At 42.4% G+C, this 19,423-nt stretch overlaps 1 protein-coding gene across 3 annotated transcripts; it reads right to left on the minus strand.

Annotated features, from left to right (window-relative positions):
- Window positions 1-529: 529 nt before the first annotated feature.
- On the minus strand, window positions 530-18,521 carry LOC130293179 (galanin peptides-like). 3 transcript variants are annotated; one of them, XM_056541659.1, is made up of 7 exons: window positions 18,235-18,334; window positions 16,073-16,285; window positions 8,941-9,018; window positions 5,241-5,295; window positions 2,993-3,082; window positions 788-862; window positions 530-697 (listed from the first exon to the last, which is right to left on the minus strand). In XM_056541659.1, the coding sequence occupies exons 3-7, from the start codon at window positions 9,016-9,018 to the stop codon at window positions 639-641; spliced, it is 357 nt and encodes a 118-aa protein (XP_056397634.1). In that variant the 5' UTR covers window positions 16,073-16,285; window positions 18,235-18,334; the 3' UTR covers window positions 530-638. The 3 variants fall into 3 exon arrangements, with proteins under 3 accessions (XP_056397634.1, XP_056397635.1, XP_056397633.1); XM_056541660.1 differs by lacking the exon at window positions 16,073-16,285 and having other exon boundaries at window positions 18,235-18,521; XM_056541658.1 differs by lacking the exons at window positions 16,073-16,285; window positions 18,235-18,334 and adding an exon at window positions 12,032-12,595.
- Between the last annotated feature and the right edge of the window lie 902 nt (window positions 18,522-19,423).

A 19,423-nucleotide genomic window follows, 5' to 3' on the forward strand; every position in this document is an offset into this window, starting at 1 on the left:
GAATTCTTTCCAAAATGAAGTGTAACAAATTTGGGCTTCCAAGTGGCCATTGAGATGTTCAGTATCCTTTCTAATGGTCTAAAGAAAAATGAGTAGTGACTCTTTAGTCATACAGGCTCTTCAGACTTTAGTGCAAAGGAGAAAGCCTGTCATCTTCTACATATTTCCATGGTTTCAGACTTCCTTTCTTTGACAGACACAACTTTCTGTTCAAGTATGGAAATGTACAACTGCATGAGTTTACTTAAGAATTAAGACCAATGTCAGTAAATGTTCCCTTGCTTCTTGTCAGCACTGTATGGTCGCTTCAAGATAAGACATAGAAGGACAAGTTGTTTTGGGAAACTTTTCCTTTGGAGGTGCCATGGATAGATAAATAATATTTGGTTCAATAGATAGACAGATAGATAAATATATAGGCAGACAGATAGACAAATACATAGACAAATAGATAGATATGAGATAGATAGATATTAGATAGATAGATGGACATATTGATCATTGTTATTAAACTGTACAAAGACTAGGCTCAATTTAACGTTTTCTTTATTTTGATTTTTCTCTGACTGAAATTTGGATTGAAATCAAGATATTGTAACAGTGCATGGACATTTAGGGTCCAGAGATGTTGTACAGCTCTAAGCCTGTGTAGTCTCCTCTGACATAAGCAAAGCCAAATGGTCAAAGGCTCCCATTTCTGCAACCAAAAGAAAAATGTAGAAATAATATTATAATGAATACCAGACCAGGCAAAACTAGCACTGCATCCAATACAGACACGTGTTACCTTTCATACGGAGATATCCAAGGAACTCAAGGACAATCTGAATTGTGCTGTCATCCAATGAATTCTGCTGCATACCTATAGAAATAACACAAGAAATACTGTCAGTTCAAGATACATAATCTGCTAACATAAGATGTATAATATGTAAGATCTAAAAATGTATAGATAAATGGATAACAACAAAGTATGAAGCAGCACTATTTGTAAATATTTGGTGGGTGCCAGTGTCCCAAATCTGATCAAGATTTCTGTAGGACAAAATGTACCAAACCATACAAAAGAAAAGTACAGGGGGAGGTGCCTAAAACTTTACTTTTAATATTTATCATAAAACACACCAAATCGTGTTCCAATACCACACCAAAAAGAAAACATTAAAGGGGTATTCCGGGAAAAAACATATTTTCTCCTATCGAAAGGATAAGGGGAAAAGATGTCTGATCGCGGGGGGCCTGCCGCTGGGACCCCCCGCGATCTCCCTGCATCAGCCCGCATTCTATGCGTAGCTGCATCTGCAGTTTCGGAAACCGCCGGGCTTCTGAGACGGGGATGTGACGTCACGCCACGCCCCCTCCATTCATGTCTATGGGAGGGGGCTTTGCGGCCGTTACGCCCCCTCCCATAGAAATGAATGGAGGGGACGTAGCGTGACGTCACGTCTCCATCTAGGAAGCCCGGCGGTTTCAGAAACTGCAGACGCAGCAACGCATAGAATGCGGGCTGCTGCAGGCAGATCGCGGGGGGTCCCAGCAGCGGGACCCCCGCGATCATACATCTTATCCCCTATCCTTTCGATAGGGCATAAGATGTTTTTGCCCAAAATACCCCTTTAATATATTAAAACTGACCAGGTTTCTGTAAATAGTCATATGTTACCAAGATTGTTGTTACCCTAGGCAACCTATATACAACAAGCAATAGGTAATAATCAGACAATGTAGACATCCAACATATCACCTAGGATCTAATTTCCAAAGTTGTCAGAGCACTATTGTCCCTAGCAACCAGGCCCGGGTATAGCCCAATGTGAATGCCCCAAATAAGTCTATTTGAGTCTTCACAGATTGCCATAAACTTTCTATCAGGGCTCTCAATTAGAAAATACAAATATTTATGTTGTTTGGTTTGTCGTCACCTCTGGCAACCAACAGGAGATTGCAAATACTGTCTATTTATGTTAGGGTCTACTTCATTTACCCTTGTATAATTTGTCCCATAATAGGACTGCAGAGCAAATAAAGTGTTTTTTATTGTTATCATATCACTCTCAACGGGTTTCTGTCATAGTTATGTGACGTCCTCAGGAGAGACTCAATAATTGGCCAACATATCATATATAAATCATCATGCAGAGTATATAGGTCATTATATACATATATATATATATATATATATATATATATATATATAAAACATGTAATCTAAGCACAGAAATAAAACTTAGTCTGATAGTCCCGCAGGACTGATTGCCTGGTCAGGATCCACGGATGAAGCGCTGCCTGCAGTGTCTGGGAGCCGTCAGGTTGCTGCAGCTAGCTGCACTTCCGTCACGGAAGTTTTAATATATTAATGTTTTCTTTTTGATGTGGTATTGGAGCACGATTTGGTGTGTTTTATGATAAATATTAAAAGTTAAGTTTTAGGCACTTCCCCCTGTACTTTCCTTTTGTATGGTTTGGTACAGTTTGTCCTTTTCATAGCTGGGAGTATTGGACCCCTTGCAGGTCGTTACATTATTATGCAAGTTTACTTGATTCAAGATTTCTGTAGATTAGCAAAAACAGCTATGCAGCTCCAAAATTGGTAAAAAGGTGAAAAAAATTTGATTTATTCAATCCATGTTCCAGTAGATGCTGGAACATGGATTGAATAAATCACAGTTTTTTTTTCACCTTTTTACCAATTTTGGAGTGCTGCATCACTGTTTTTGCTTAGATAAATGAATAAATAGATAGATATCATCAGGGGAATAGCAGATTCCTATTGTAATTCTCTGTTTGGATCCCCTAAACTAAATATATACAACGTATATGTATACTGTACAACAATGCGATTTAGCAGAAAACCACGAAAATTTTTTTTTCAATATAGTCAGCGTGACTGGGCATAAATCATGAGCCTGATGACTACTAAATCGCTACTTATAATGACCCAAATGCCGCTATACCCCTATATCACTGCTCATTCATACCAAATGGCTCTTACCAAATAAATCTTTTCCAGACTTGAACAATTCCTCTGTTAGCTCCCTTTTTCCAGGCATTTCACCTTTCTCGTTCAGTGTCCGATGAGCATCTGACCACAAAAACAATTATGAATGGCTGCTAAGGTAATAATCTGGATTTTTATGAATTACTCAAAAAGTTTATCATTGGTCAGTACATCTGATAAAATGTTCTCTCCTCGAAAAGGAAGAACAAAAGCCTCCCTTATCTGCAGAGATGTGTTGAGGCTCTAGTTTGGTTAGTATGATATGTACTATGCATTGTCTACCTTTTGGAGAAGAGTTTATTTGCATACTTTTGTTTTCTCGTGCAGCATTGCCTGACAAGTGAGTGTCCATACACCACCGCATCTCTTAAATGATGAGAGTTGCTTTGACTTATTGAAGAGATGCAGTGGTGTATGGACACTGGTAAGTACATCAAAATACATCAGTAAACTTGGCCACATGCCTTCAATATTTGTTGGCTAATCCCATCATTTTCAGGTGGATCACGATCATCTTTCTTGCATGAAAAGAAATGCAGACACATGACTGTTATTACTCCAGTGCAGGTTTTAAATATTCAAGGGAACCCAACATCACTTTTATGCTACTTGATTCAAAAGTCATTGTGGTGTTTCCTGGTGACACCTCCCTGTCCCACTGCCCTTGAATAACAGATATCCCCATGTTTGGGTATAGGGAGAGATCAATCAATGAAGATCGATGGGGCAGGCAGAAGCCATCAGGGAAGACTCATGGTCCACACACCATGACAGGTTACCTTTAAAGGGGTACTCCGGCGCTAAGACTGTCATGCCCCCTCACATAGGCTTGCATTCAGGGGGCAGAGCGTGAAGTTACACAGGGGCGGGGCCGTGACATCACAATGCTCCGGCCCCCGTGATCACCAGTAATCACACCCGGAGCGAACGTGCTCCGGGGACTGATTCTAACGGGGTGCTGCATGCAAGATCACGGGGGTCCCCAGCGGCGGGACTCCCGCGATCAGGCATCTTATCCCCTATCCTTTGGATAGGGGATAAATGTCTTAGCTCCGGAGTACCCCTTTAAAGACGTGATCTGTCCAATGAACTTCGGAAGGCTCTTCTCTCATGCTGGCTTCATGCACACCAATGTAAGTCACACAAACAAGTTTACTGAACTTTTTCACTCTGTGGTACAAAAATCTTAGTGGTGGCATTTTTCAAGAGGCGCCTTATAGAAATTCATCCAGGCCTCTTCTGATCTCTTTTATTGAGTTCACCATGACCTCTTCCTCTGGGAGAAAGTTCTCTAGACTCGTTGCTCTAACATATAAATTCTACAAAAATTACACCACCACTGTGCCCTGTGATCAAGCCACACGTGAAACGCGTTAGGGCGTTATTTCACCTGCAGGTAATGGCTGGGGGAATGGTAGATTAATGGGACCTCTGGGAGTACAATGCTGATCCCTTGTGGTGGCTAGTTACCTTTCTTGTTTACATTGTATGAACTTTTTGCAAGCCTTGTTGATATTGGGGACTGTGCAATATATATATATATATTTATATATATATTTTCTGGGGGGGATTAACCCTTTTATACTAATATAGCCCAGTATTATTCATTGCATATCGATGTAGTCACCTTATTCCCATTGTATGTTTTTTTTTTTGCTGAGCAAAATGCTGGTTGCTCTGTACCATTCTCCATCCGCCATTTTTCTGCAGGACTTTGTTGTCGCATTGTGCGTTTTTAAACATTTTATATTGTATGTTTATACAATTATTATGCATCATTTTGTTTGTGTAGGATTTGTGTTCATTGCTCTAACAGTAGAAAAAAAAGCCCCGTCTTTGTTGGATAATGGCGCGATGTTGTAGCTACCTGTACAGTGGGTGACAGGGTGTATCTCTGTTCAGGAAAATACAGTAAAGGAGGGGCAGTGATGTGATGTCTTCTTTCAGAGAGGTGGTGTGGGTTGAAGAAATCTCAACTGATCAGTAGGCAATGGCACATCCCACTGATCACTTACTACCACAAAAATAACCTTTTTATGGAATGGAGACATCACTGGCCCTAATCTGAGTGCCTAGGACAGTCTAACCCAGTGCTGCATATCCCCCATCTATCCAAAAAGTCAGTATTTGCTCATCAATTTATCAGCTCACCTAAAATCAATGAATCTTAGGGACTTTTGCTGTGGTATTTTACCGTAAAGCTATAAAGATCACACACAATAGATGTCAGAATACTACTTACGAGGCCCAAGCAGGTAACCAGCGCTGTTCAGAGTCCATCCTCTCTTATCATTTGGCTAAAATTCGTTAATTAAAAAAATAAGAGATAAAAAAACATAAAAAGAATATAATAAAGTAAAAAAACATTAAAGGGGTAGTCCAGTGGTGAACAATGTATCCCCTATCCTAAGGATAGGGGATAAGTTTGAAATCGCGGGGGGTCCGACCGCTGGGGCCCCCTGCGATCTCTCTGTACGGGGGCCAGGCTCTCCGGCGAGATAGCGGGTGTCGACCCCCGCACGAAGCGGCGGCCGACACGCCCCCTCAATACATCTCAATGGCAGAGCCGGAGATTGCCGAAGGCAGCGCTTCGGCTCTGCCATAGAGTTGTATTGAGGGGGCGTGTTGGCCGCCACTTCGTGCGGAGGTCGACACGCCCCCTTCCCGCGGGCTGTCGGGGCTCCGTACAGGAGATCGCAGGGGGCCCCAGCGGTCGGACCCCCCGCGATCTGCAACTTATCCCCTATCCTTAGGATAGAGGATAAGTTGGTCACCACTGGGTCACCACTGGACTACTCCTTTAAACCAATAAGAGCTGGCTGTATTATATTCCTGCTCAAAACAATATCTAAAGAACATATGTATATACTTATATACTAATATTCACCATGAAATCATTAGAAAAGCACTAGAAAATGGGTGTTACCATTACTCGTCAATAAGGTACATCCCTATACAGACTGATGGAGGAATAACAGAGAAATGTAAATGTAAAAAAAAGCTGCAGAATTGTTTTATGGAACGCAAATCATTACCAAAACAGATAGCAGAGCTGGCAGATCCTCCAATGACTATAGACTTGACATTCTATTTTCTCAAATAATTTCAAGTACCGTATTTTTCGTCGTATAAGACGCACTTTTTCTTCCCCAAAACTGGGGGGGGGGGGGGGGGGAGTTGGTGCGTCTTATACGGCGAATACACACACCTATCGCGGCGGTCCCTGCGGCCATCAATGGCAGGGACCCGCGGCAAATACAGGACATCACCGATCGCGGTGATGCCCTGTATTAACCCTTCAGATGCGGCGATCAAAGCTGACTGCCGCGTCTGAAGGGAAAGTGACACCAACCCGGCTGCTCAGTCGGGCTGTTCGGGACCGCTGCGGTGAAATTGCGGCGTCCCGAACAGCTTACAGGACACCGGGAGGGACCTTACCTGCCTCCTCGGTGTCTGCTCCGTGCCGGGATTCCCTTCATGGCCGGCGCTCTCCTTCGACGTCATCACAACGTCGCGCACGCTGTCCCGTCATCCAATAGGAGTGGCGTGCGTAGCGACGTGATGACGGCGACGTGATGACGGAGAGCGTGGATCCCGGGGAAGAAGATGCCTGGAGCGTTGGGGAAAACACGGGGACGCGTCGACAGCGATGGAGCGACATCCAGGGCAGCGGTGACGAGTCCGGAGCGGCGGGGACATGTGATTATTACCTCCTATGCAGTGGTCTTCAGCCTGCGGACCTACAGATGTTGCAAAACTACAACTCCCAGCATGCCCGGACAGCCAACGGCTGTCCGGGCATGCTGGGAGTTGTAGTTTTGCAACATCTGGAGGTCCGCAGGTTGAAGATCACTGTTGGGTTCAGAATCTTTTTTTTTCTAGATTCAATTGGGTGCAATTGGGTGCGTCTTATATGCCGGTGCGTCCTATAGAGCGAAAAATACGGTACCTAAAACCATTGCCCAATGGTAAAACAAAGGGGTGGATTTATTAATACTGTGTAAGGATCCTATTACACAGAGAGATTGTGCCCTGTAAGGGTATGTTCACACAGCAGAACGTCCACATGAATATTCCACACGGATATTCCGCAGCAGCGGAGTCCCATTGATTTTAATAGGATTCTGTGCACTGTTCACACGGCAGAAATCCTGATTCCGCGGAAATCTTGGTTCCGGCGTCTGCAAAACCATTAAACCTGTTCATTGTTTTTGTGGATTCAGCTGGGAAATGCAATGCCATCTATGAGACGGTGCATTTCCGAGTGGTCCTAGCGCCACACAGAGAGTGTCAAGCTATGTAGTAGGACTCTTTGACAGTGTAATCTTAGTCTAGACAGTCAAGACTAAGATTACAAATGTGCCAGCCTTAAAGGGGTACTCTGGTGGAAAACAATCAACTGTCTCCAGAAAGTTAAACAGATTTGTAAATGACTTCTATTAAAAAAAATCTTAATCCTTCCAGTACTTATCAGCTGCTGCATGTTCCAGAGAAAGTTGAGTTCTTTGTTGTTGTTCTTTTCAGTCTGACCACAGTGCTCTCTGCTGACACCTCAGTCCATGTCAGGAAACTGTCCATAGTAGGAGCAAATCCCCATCACAAACCTCTCCTGCTCTGGACAATTCCTGACATGGACAGAGGTGTCAGCAGAGAGCACTGCAGTCAGACAGAAAAGAAATTCAAAAAGAAAAGAACTTCCTCAGAGCATACAGCAGCTGATAAGTACTGGAAGGAATACAACATTTTAATAGAAGTAATTTCCAAATCTGTTAAACTTTCTGGCACCAGTTGATTTGAAAAAAAAAAAATGTTTTCCACCGGAGTACCCCTTTAACATAGTGGCTCGCGCTGTTTGTTGTAACTGTAGGCACTGTTGCCTAATTTTAGACGACTTATAAACTGGCTTCTGTATTAATCTTCTGGATTTGTATATCTGCCCAAATGTTTTAATACACTGAATATCAGTTCCCTGTGAGATGTGTGAACTTGCGCAGGATCTTCTTCTTTAGAATTACAATAATAGTTGGGGAACCAACCAAAAAGTATGTCCCTTTAGGCTAGGTTCAGACTAAGGAATCTCCGGGCAGAAAATTTCCGCCCGGAGATTCCGAGTGCGGCCAGCGCTGATTGAATCAGTCGGCACTAGGACCGCACGGACTCTGCAGTCTCCAATAGACTGCAATGTGTTCCGTGCAGATTTCCGCCTGAAGAAAGAGCAACGCTTTTCTTCAGGCGGAAATTTCCAAGCGGATTTTCCGTTCACAAATTCTGCTTCACAAATTCCGAAGTGTGAATTTGTGAACGGAAGCCCATTCACTACACTATACATTTTGGCAAGCGGAATTTCCGCCTGCAATTTCAAAGCGGAATTGCAGGCGGAAATTCCGTAGTCTGAACCTAGCCTTAGGGGTGCATGTCCAAGAAGGGAAGGTTTTGATGGCATGGGCTAGCATTAGCACAGAGCCCCATTTTGATTTCAGATATTAGGTTCCTCTACGTGCACTGTTCTATGGCAAGCACTGTCACGGCTATAAAGGCACGGATATGTCACGGATATAAAGGCACGGATATGTCACGGATATAAAGGCACGGATATGTCACGGATATAAAGGCACGGATATGTCACGGATATAAAGGCACGGATATGTCACGGATATAAAGGCACGGATATGTCACGGATATAAAGGCACGGATATGTCACGGATATAAAGGCACGGATATGTCACGGATATAAAGGCACGGATATGTCACGGATATAAAGGCACGGATATGTCACGGATATAAAGGCACGGATATGTCACGGCTATAAAGGCACGGATATGTCACGGATATAAAGGCACGGATATGTCACGGATATAAAGGCACGGATATGTCACGGATATAAAGGCTTTATCCCATTCCTTTTTTTCTCATGCATACCTGCATCGCATTTGTTTTCTTACCGTGATAGTGTAGCTTAAGCATTCAGCCAGCCCACAGAGAAGTAGTAAAACACACAGCAGGGTCTGAGAATTACGCATCTAGGATAGTAAAAAAAAAAAAAAAATTATAAAAAAAATAAAAGATTAAAATTTCCTAAACAGCAGCAAATGTAAAGCCTCTGGGTGGATTTATTATTGACTGTTATTTCATATGCTGGTCTAAAAGCATTTTTTTTGTTGTCGTAGTTTTGCGTAAATTGCTGAAAAACAACAACATGGCCACAAGCTCGAAATAATATACCCTCAGGCCAAAGGATAGGGGATAAAATGTTTGATCGCGGTGGGTCCGGTGGGTCCCATTGGTCAGACCCACCCCCCTAATCAGACTTCTTATCCCCCATCCTTGGGATAAGAAGTCTAGGGGCAGATTTCTCCTTTAACATAAAATTGGATCAGGATAAAAACTGACACAAACTGATACAGTGGACAAACAAGGATCGTGGATCTTAGGTTGAGTAAATGGAACCAGAGGGTCTACTGTATGAGGGACACCAACGAAGCCCAACAGACCCCACTGACTTTATTGTGATCTGTTGGGTTTCCATCCGGTAACCGAAAAAATAAATAAATACTGCAGCCTTTTTTTGTCCGGTGATTTGAAGGGAGAACCTCCAATGCAGATATGAACTCAGCCTTAAAGGAGTACTCCGGTGGAAAACTTTTTTTTTTTTTTTTTTATCAACTGGTGCCAGAAAGTTAAACAGATTTGTAAATTACTTCTATTAAAAAATCTTAATCCTTCCAGTACTTATTAGCTGCTAAATACTACAGAGGAAATCCTTTCCTTTTTGGAACACAGTGCTCTCTGCTGACATCATGACCACAGTGCTCTCTGCTAACATCTCTGTCCATTTTAGGAACTGTCCAGAGCAACATATGTTTTCTATGGGGATTTTCTCCTACTCTGAACTGTTCTTAAAATGGACAGAGATGTCAGCATAGAGCACTGTGGTCATGATGTCAGCAGAGAGCACTGTGTTCCAAAAAGGAAAGAATTTCCTCTGTAGTATTCAGCAGCTAATAAGTACTGGAAGGATTAAGATTTTTTTTAATAGAAGTAATTTACAAATCTGTTTAACTTTCTGGCACCAGTTGATTTAAAAAAAAATAAATAAATAAAGTTTTCCACCGGAGTACCCCTTTAACAAGACATTTTAACAGGGTGCAAGAATGTGATATTAACCTAAGCTCTCTTGCAGCTTTTTAACTAAAATAAGACCTCATGGGGGAGAGTTATCAAAACCTGTGTAGAGGAAGAGTGATACAGTTGCCTATAGCAACCAATCAAATCGTTTCTTTCATTTTTAAAAAGGCCTCTGGAAAATGAAAGAAGTGATCTGATTGCTATGGGCAACTCTATCACACTTCCTCTACTCCGGATTTGATCAATCTCCCCTTAGAACTTCAATAAGAAATGAATCCAGACTTTGCTGCAGATCACATTGGCAGAGAGTTCATTTCCATGAGCCAACTACCCATTACAGCTTACTTAAAGGGGTACTCGGGTGAAAACCTTTTTTCTTTTAAATCAACTGGTGGCAGAAAGTTAAACCTATTTGTAAATTGCTTCTATTAAAAAATCTTAATCCTTCCTGTACTTATTAGCTGCTGAATACTACAGAGGAAATTATTTTCTTTTTGGAATGCTCTCTGATGACATCACGAGCACAGTGCTCTCTGCTGACGTTATTATAAGAATAACACTTTGTGTATTGTCCTTAGTGGGATTTGAACCCAAGTCCCCAGCACTGCAAGGCAGCAGTGCTAACCACTGAGCCACCATGCTGCCCTTAGCATACATCTGCTATGCACAGTTGCTAAAATGGACAGAGATGTCAGCAGAGAGCACTGTGCTCGTGATGTCATCAGTGTTCCAAAAAGAAAGGAATTTGCTCTGTAGCATTCAGCAGCTAATAAGTACTGGAAGGATTAAGATTTTATTAATAGAAGCAATTTACAAATATGTTTAACTTTCTGCCACCAGTTGATTTAAAAGAAAAAAGGTTTTCACCGAAGTACCCCTTTACTAAGAGATGTTCTGCAGCAGCTATAGTGTAGAACATTGTAATGCAAAACTCCAATACTGCATCATAAAATAAAACATGGTTAATGCAGACCTTCTAGATCAGTGGTCCCACACAGTGGCCTCCAGATGTTGCAAAACTTCAACTCCCAGCATGCTAGGAGTTGAAGTCTTGCAACATCTGGAGGGACACAGTTTGAGACCACTGATCTAGAAGAAAAGCGTGAGGGTGTTTTTATACCATCATTGGTGGACAAAAAGCTAGCCCTCATTCTCTGAAAAATGGTTATGCAGTAGATGTGTGTATTATATAGTTTTGTGCCCCGATAGCTGCCGAACCTCACAGTATACACCTTAGCTGCTGAAGAACCTCAAAGTACGCCCTTTAGCTGCTGCAGAACCTCATAATACACACATCAACAGCTGCAGAATCTCATAAAACAAACCTTAACTGCTGCACAACCTCATAATACACACCCCAGCTGCTGCTCAACCTCATAATACACAGTTCAGCTGTTGCAGAACCTCATAATATATACCTCAGCTACTGCAAAACCTCAAAATACACACTTTAGCTGCTGCGGAACCTCATAATACACCGTTAAGCTGCTGCAGAACCTCACAATACACACCTCAGCTACTGCAGAACCTCACAATACACACCTCAGCTACTGCAGAACCTCATCATACACACCTCAGCCGCTGTCAACCTTGTTTGTAAGACATGGATGTGTGGATGTCGCCTTCAGTGACCCCTGACCTGTTCAGAAACTACAACTCTCAGCATGCCGGTGTGAGCCCTGTACTATAGTTTATTGCTGACAGCGATAATAAAATAATACATACTGCAGTGTTTTCCAAACAGTGTGTCTCCAGCTGTTGCAAAACTACAACTCCTAGCATTGCCCGGACAGCCGAAGGCTGTCCGGGCATGCTGGGAGTTGTAGTTTTGCAACAGCTGGAGGCACAATGTTTGGAAAACACTGACACAATGTATAAATCTGATGATGAGGAGGTCTCAGATCTTACCTTTCTCTTTAAGGATGTTGCCGTTTTAGTAGCCGAAATCAGAGGATAATATTTTCTTTTTACTTTTCTTGGTATTTCTTATCTTAGTGGCCAATGTGGTGCCGGGAATCTTGCAAGCTTGATATTACTCAGCCGCCCATTGACTGAGGTAGAACCCCAGCTACTTGGTGGGTATTTATGCAGGGAAGGTAATTTTGGATCATTATCGAGGAGGGAGCATAGGAGGGGGCAATAAGGCAACTACGCAAAAAGGTTTATCACGAGGGGAATGCTATTACCGTATTTGCTTTTTCAACACAAATTAGTATGATAGCTATAATTGCCTATAATTGACTTGCGTCATATGTCGCTAAATGTCAGTCAAGGGTGCATTCTCCATAGTTCTTCCATTTCTCCTGCCCCCAAGGACTCTAATTTTCATGTGTTTACACTTTACAGCTCTTTAACTGTCTTGTTAGATGTCTGGTCTCCAGTAGGCAGAGGGTTCGTAACTCTTTATAGGAACTCACAAGATGGGAAGGGAATTTCCACGTAACATTTTGAAACTTGTCTCCTCTATCAATCTGTCAACCACGTCCCCCCTTTTATTTTTACATACAATCTCTTTATCACAGCTCAGTCCCACCTGAGGACGAGATATGAGGAAGAGATATGAGGTTGTGATATAAGGACGGCATGTAAGTATGAGATAAGAGGGCCGGATATGGGGTCGGGATATGAGGACGGGATATGAGAACGGGATATGAGAACCGGATAAGAGGTCGGGATATGAGGACAGGATATGAGGTTGAGATATGAGGTCGGTATATGAGGACGGGATATGAGGTTGTGATATGGGGACGGGATATGAGGTTGGGATATGAGGACGGGATATGGGGACGGGATATGAGGACAGGATATGAGGATGGGATATGGGGTCGGGATATGATGTTGGGATATGAGGACAGGATATGAGGACGGGATGTGAGGGTTGGATATGAGGACCGGATATGAGGACCGGATATGAGGTCAGAATATGAGATCGGGATATGAGGACAGGATATGAGGATGGGATATGTGAACGGAATATGAGGTTGGGATATGAGGACGGGATATGAGGTTGAGATATGAGGACGGGATATGAGTACGGGATATGAGGTCGGGATATGAGGACGGGATTTGAAGATGTGATATGAGGTCGAGATATGAGGATAGGATATGAGGTCAGGATATAAGGTTGGGATATGAGGTCAGGATATGAGGTTGGGATATGTGGTCAGGATATGAGGATGCGATATGAGGTTGGGACATGAGGTCGAGATATGAGGATGGGATATGAGGACAGGATATGAGGATGAAATATGAGGTCGGGATATGAGGACAGCATATAAGTACAGGATATGAGGACAGCATATAAGTACAGGATATGAGGTCAGCATATAAGTACAGGATATAAGGTCAGGATATGAGGTCAGCATATAAGTACAGGATATGAGGACAGCATATAAGTACAGGATATGAGGTGAGCATATAAGTACAGGATATGAGGTCAGCATATAAGTACAGGATATGAGGTCAGCATATAAGTACAGGATATGAGGTCAGCATATAAGTACAGGATATGAGGTCAGGATATGAGGTCAGCATATAAATACAGGATATGAGGTCAGGATATGAGGTCAGCATATAAGTACAGGATATGAGGACAGCATATAAGTACAGGATATGAGGTCAGCATATAAGTACAGGATATGAGGTCAGCATATAAGTACAGGATATGAGGTCAGGATATGAGGTTGGGATATGAGGACGGCATATAAGTACAGGATATGAGGTCAGCATATAAGTACAGGATATGAGGTCAGGATATGAGGTTGGGATATGAGGACGGCATATAAGTACAGGATATGAGGACAGCATATAAGTACAGGATATGAGGTCAGCATATAAGTACAGGATATGAGGTCAGGATATGAGGACAGCATATAAGTACAGGATATGAGGTCAGGATATGAGGTCAGGATATGAGGTTGGGATATGAGGACGGTACATTACCATGAGATATGAGAGAGGGAAATAAGGTCAATGTATGAGGAAAAGAGATGAGGACAGAATATGAGGTTGGGATATATGAACTTATTTTATTTATGTGGTATGACGTCAGCTATAATATAGGGAAGATCAAGGCAACGGCACAAGTGCTATTCAGTGGTTACTGATGCAGATAACACTGGGGGTACTCCAGCGGGAAACTTTTTTATTTTTTAAATCAACTGGTGCCAGAAAGTTAAACAGATTTGTAAATTACTTCTATTTACAAATCTTAATCCTTCCAGTACTTATCAGCTGCTATGTGATCCACAGGAAGCTCTTTTCTTTTTGAATTTCCTTTCTGTCTGACCACAGTGCTCTCTGCTGACACTTCTGTCCATGTCAGGAACTGTCCAGAGTAGAAGCAAATCTCCATAGCAAACCTATACTGCACTGGACAGTTCCTAACAGGAAAAGCCTCTTTTTTTTTACCACCAGTAAGATTAGATCTCACGTATGGTACTTTTGTTCAATTATTTTTCCTGAGACAACATGAATGAAGGTATCTAAACCAGTGGTCTCAAACTATGGCCCTCCAGGTTTTGCAAAACTTCAACTGCCAGCATGCCGAACAGCCAACGGCTTCTGGACATCCTGGGAGTTGAAGTTTTGCAACATCTAGAAGGCCACAGTTTGAGACCAATGGTCTTATTAAAGGAGTACTCCGGGATATGAAAACGTATCCTCTATCCTATGGAGAGGGGATACGTTTTAGATTGTGGTGCCCCCTCAATACATCTCTATGGCAGAGCCGGACACTGCCGTATGCATCGCTCCAGCTCTCCTATAGAGATGTATTGAGGGGCCGTGTTGGTCACCGCATCATGTGGTGGTCTGACATGCCCCTTTCCTGCTGCCTGCCGGGGCCCCGTACGGGAGATCATGGGGGGCCCCAACGGTCGGACCCCCCACGCTCTGAAACTTATCCCCTATCTTTAGGATAGGGGATAAGTTTTCATATCCCACAGTACTCCTTTAAATGGGCACTGTCACCAACTTTATTTTTTGATATGTTGTAGTACTTATGGACTACAACATATCTCTAATATACTTTTATTATTATTTTTTTTTCATTAAAAAGGTTTAATTTACATTTAAAAACCGGCCACTAGGGGTCACCAACCTAGTGGCCGGCTGCAGCCTGGCGTGACATCACGCCTAAAAAAAAGGACTGATTTTGGCCTGACAATCAGTCCTTTTTTAGGTAGGCTGCACTCGCTCCCTGCCTGTCAATCAGACAGGCGGGAGCGAGCGCATTGTCTCCCTGGCCACTGGCCGGGAGGCCACTCCTCCCGCACATCGCCGCCGCCGCTGTCCCTGCACGTCCGCTGCCGGACTCTGCAGTAACTGCAAGTGTAATGAGGGAACGGGGTATGCGGGGCGGGGGGGGGGGGAGGGGAGGAGGGAACAGGCTAACACTGCAGCGCTGCTTGTAACTAACTAATAGTTTATCTACACAGGGTGCCTCCAGCTGTTTCAATACTACAACTCCCAGCATGCCCTGACAGCCAATAGATGTCAGGGAAAGCTGGGAGTTGTAGTGGTGAAACAGCTGGAGGCACCCTGTGTAGATGAACTAAGGGCGGAAGTCCCCCCCAGCAGGCATCAGTGACGTGGTGCCTGCTGGGGAAGTCTGCCTGGTAGTGAGCACACTGCCAGGCAGACAAAAGGCATTTTTAATATAGTAAAAATTAAAATTAAAAGCAGGGAGGGGGTTAGGGATAGATTGGCAATAGGCAGGGACAGAAAAAAAAATAGGATGGTGGGAGCTACCCTTTAAAGATTTCTTGGTCAAAGCTTTCCTCAAGGTTTCATGAATTTCTATTCACATCCTATAGGAAGATCTGGAAGACCAACTGTATGTTGTGGAAAAATTTGAAAAAAAATCTATTTTATGTTCAAATATAGACTTGTCATACGAAGGTACAAAACCATTTCTTCAGCAGTCAGTTCTTTGTCTGAAATATTTACTCTGATATTCTTGGTTACTTTCTCTTCTTGTTTGTCTTTTTTTTTTTGCCATTGGTCTCTTCTTGGTCTCTGTCTGATGCTGTTGTATCGTCCCCTGTTTTATATGTTGTTTCCTCTCTTTGTTCCTTAATTGCTTTTTATTTGTACTAAAAAAAATGTTGTTTCTATTGTCCATATGTTGTAGTTCTTCATCTGCACCATAAGATTGTTAGCCTGAAATAGACACATTATAATACAGTGATCCCTCAACTTACAATGGCCTCAACATACAATAGTTTCAACATACAATGTTTTTTTTTCTGGACCATTGTAACCTGAAACCAGACTCAACATACAATGTACAGACAGTCCAGATCTGTGAAATGTGTCACAACTGGAGGAACTGACCGATCAGAATGGGCATTTTACTGGTAAATCACCTCTATTACTGAAGTGCCTGCACTGACTGGCTGTCTGGTCGCGCCCCCTACAGTACAGGGAGGAACTACAAGTTCTGTACTACTCCTTACCTGTGCCAGGGTTAAGCTGCTCTTTTGGACACCAAGTAAGGGGCGGCTCCATTTGGTACACTGTATGTTCTGTACAGGACCCTGAAGACGCTCCTGTCCTCTACATAAACCATTGTTTCCCAACCAGGGTGCCTCCAGTTGTTGCAGAACTACAACTCCCAGCATGCCCGGACAGCCGTTGGCTGTCCGGGCATGCTGGAAGTTGTAGTGTTGCAACAGCTGGAGGCACTCTGGTTGGTAAACACTGACATAGACAGTGATTTACAGCTCCCAGCAGATCTTTCTTACTTTTATATGTAAGGATTTGCTTTATCTGTATTAGTTATCTACTTATTTTTCTTTAATCCTCACTTTTTCCTATTTTTGGATGACATTTTGGTGGCTTCAGAACCAATTACCAGTTTTCCATAGAGTTATGGTCTCAACATACAATGGTTTCAACATACAATGGTCGTCCTGGAACCGATTAATATTGTAACTTGAGGGACCACTGTATATAACACATTATAATTTAATCACTTAACATTTGTTCCATAGGAATATGCATACTATCTTTATATGTGCAATCATATGACTACGTTACTGGTATATAACCTTCCTGTTACCTTCACCTGTACACATGATTAAGGGGACACACCACCCTAAAATATTGTCACGTCCAGGGTGAAGAGTTTGATATGTGTAAAGTCTGCCGATCTACATATACATTAGTGTGCTCTTCATTTATATTTACTTAATAAATAAAAAAAATGTGAATGGAACAAGAAAAAGTCTGAAAAAAAAAAAGTGTAAGAGAACAATCATTAAAGGGGTATTCCAGGCCAAAACTTTTTTTTATATATCAACTGGCTCCGGAAAGTTAAACAGATTTGTAAATTACTTCTATTAAAAAATCTTAATCCTTCCAATAGTTATTAGCTTCTGAAGTTGAGTTGTTGTTTTCTGTCTAACTGCTTTCTGATGACTCACGTCCCAGGAGCTGTGCAGTTCCTATGGGGATATTCTCCCATCATGCACAGCTCCCGGGACGTGACATCATCATTGAGCAGTTAGAAAGAAAACTTCAGAAACAAATAACTATTGGAAGGATTAAGATTTTTTAATAGAAGTAATTTACAAATCTGTTTAACTTTCCGGAGCCAGTTGATATATATATAAAAAAAAGGTTTTGCCTGGAATACCCCTTTAATTGGCCCAGATTTATCAAACTGTGTGAGAGAAAAAGTAGAGAGATTTTCCCATAACATCCAATCACAGCTCAGCTAATGATCTGTGGTAAAGTGAAAGCTGAGCTGTGATTGGTTGCTATGGGGAAATCCCTCCACTTTTTCTCTCACACAGTTTGATAAATCTGGGCCACCTAATACCACTTTTAAAAATGAAAACAAAAATGGGGTTACAAGAACATGTTAGTGTAAAAAATGCAGATTTAGATTTTTCCCCTCCACTAAAGGGTTAACAAACTTTCTGAATGTCATTTTGAATACTTTGAGGTGTGTAGTTTCTATAATGGTGTCATTTATGGGGCATTTCTCACAGAAAGGCCCCTCAAATGCACTTCAAACTTAAAGGAAATCTGTCATCAGAATCACCCGCACTAAACCTGTTACACAGGCTTGTAGTGCGGGTGATCCTGATTAAAACGCTCCTTACCTGGTTAAAAACGGTTCAGCGCTTCTTCAGATATCTATATTTTTAGTTTTCTGTTATTCCCTGGCTTGGGACTCAGTGGGAGGTGTTATCATCTGGGACTCGGCCACACGTCATTCTAGCTGGGCGGAGCTGCCACCCGGCTCATGAATATTCATGAACTTATCCTCCTGGTCTAATTCTTCTTTCTCGGTCTGGTGTGGAGGGCCGCGCATGCGCCGCGTTCCGTACACCCGGAAGCGGCGTTCTCCCCCTGGCTTCACTCAAGCTGCGGCCCTATACAAGTAAGAAGACGGGCTGCATAAGTGAAAAGCCAGGGGTGGGAGGAAGGGAGGGACGGAGGGTGTATTTATTCACAAACGGACCGAGAAAGAAGAATTAGACCAGGAGGATAAGTTCATGAATATTCATGAGCCGGGCGGCAGCTCCGCCCAGCTAGAATGACGTGCGGCCGAGTCCCGGATGATAAGACCTCCCACTGAGTCCCAAGCCAGGGAATAACAGAAAACTAAAAATATAGATATCTTAAGAAGCGCTGAACCATTTTTAACCAGGTAAGGAGCGTTTTAATCAGGATCACCTGCACTACAAGCCTGTGTAACAGGTTTAGTGCGGGTGATTCTGATGACAGATTTCCTTTAACTGGTCCCTGTAAAATTCAGATTTTGAAATGTTTGTGAAAATTTTTAAAATTGCTGCTATACTTTGAAGCCCCCTGATGTCTTCAAAAAGTAAAAACATGTCAACATAAAGTAGACATATTTTGTATTTCCACTTTATTTGGAATATCCATTTTCCTTACAAGCTTGGATTTTTCACCAAGAAAGGATGCAAGTAACGACAAAAATTTACCACTATGTTAAAGTAGAATATGTCACGAAAAAACAATCTCGGAATCAGAATAATCGTCAAAAGTATCCCAGAGTTATTAATGCAGTAGTCAGAATTGCAAAAAAGGGCTCAGTCCTTCAGGTGAAAAAGGGCTCAGTCCTTCAGGTGAAAAAGGGCTCAGTCCTTAAAGGGTTAATGTTAATTTGAGGGAACACAACATTAAAGGAGTACTACAGTGTAGAAAAAAATAATGATTTACTGATAACCAAAAAACGTTAAAGACTTTGCCCAAAGTGATGTCATATAAGCATCCTTACTGTTTTATTTTTTTACAACTTTAAGATTAAGTGTAGAAGAAGAT

Source organism: Hyla sarda, chromosome 10 (genome assembly GCF_029499605.1).
Source record: "Hyla sarda isolate aHylSar1 chromosome 10, aHylSar1.hap1, whole genome shotgun sequence".
In the NCBI taxonomy this organism is placed as follows: domain Eukaryota; kingdom Metazoa; phylum Chordata; class Amphibia; order Anura; family Hylidae; genus Hyla; species Hyla sarda.

What these genes read in the sequence shown, in the direction of transcription:
- LOC130293179 (XM_056541660.1), bottom strand. Translation starts at nt 9,018, where the DNA reads ATGCGTAATTCTCAGACCCTGCTGTGTGTTTTACTACTTCTCTGTGGG. An exon ending in GCTTAAGCTACACTATCACG is followed by an intron (nt 5,296 to 8,940) that starts GTAAGAAAACAA and finishes AACGAATTTTAG; the next exon opens with CCAAATGATAAGAGAGGATG. An exon ending in TGGTTACCTGCTTGGGCCTC is followed by an intron (nt 3,083 to 5,240) that starts GTAAGTAGTATT and finishes TTTTGTGGTCAG; the next exon opens with ATGCTCATCGGACACTGAAC.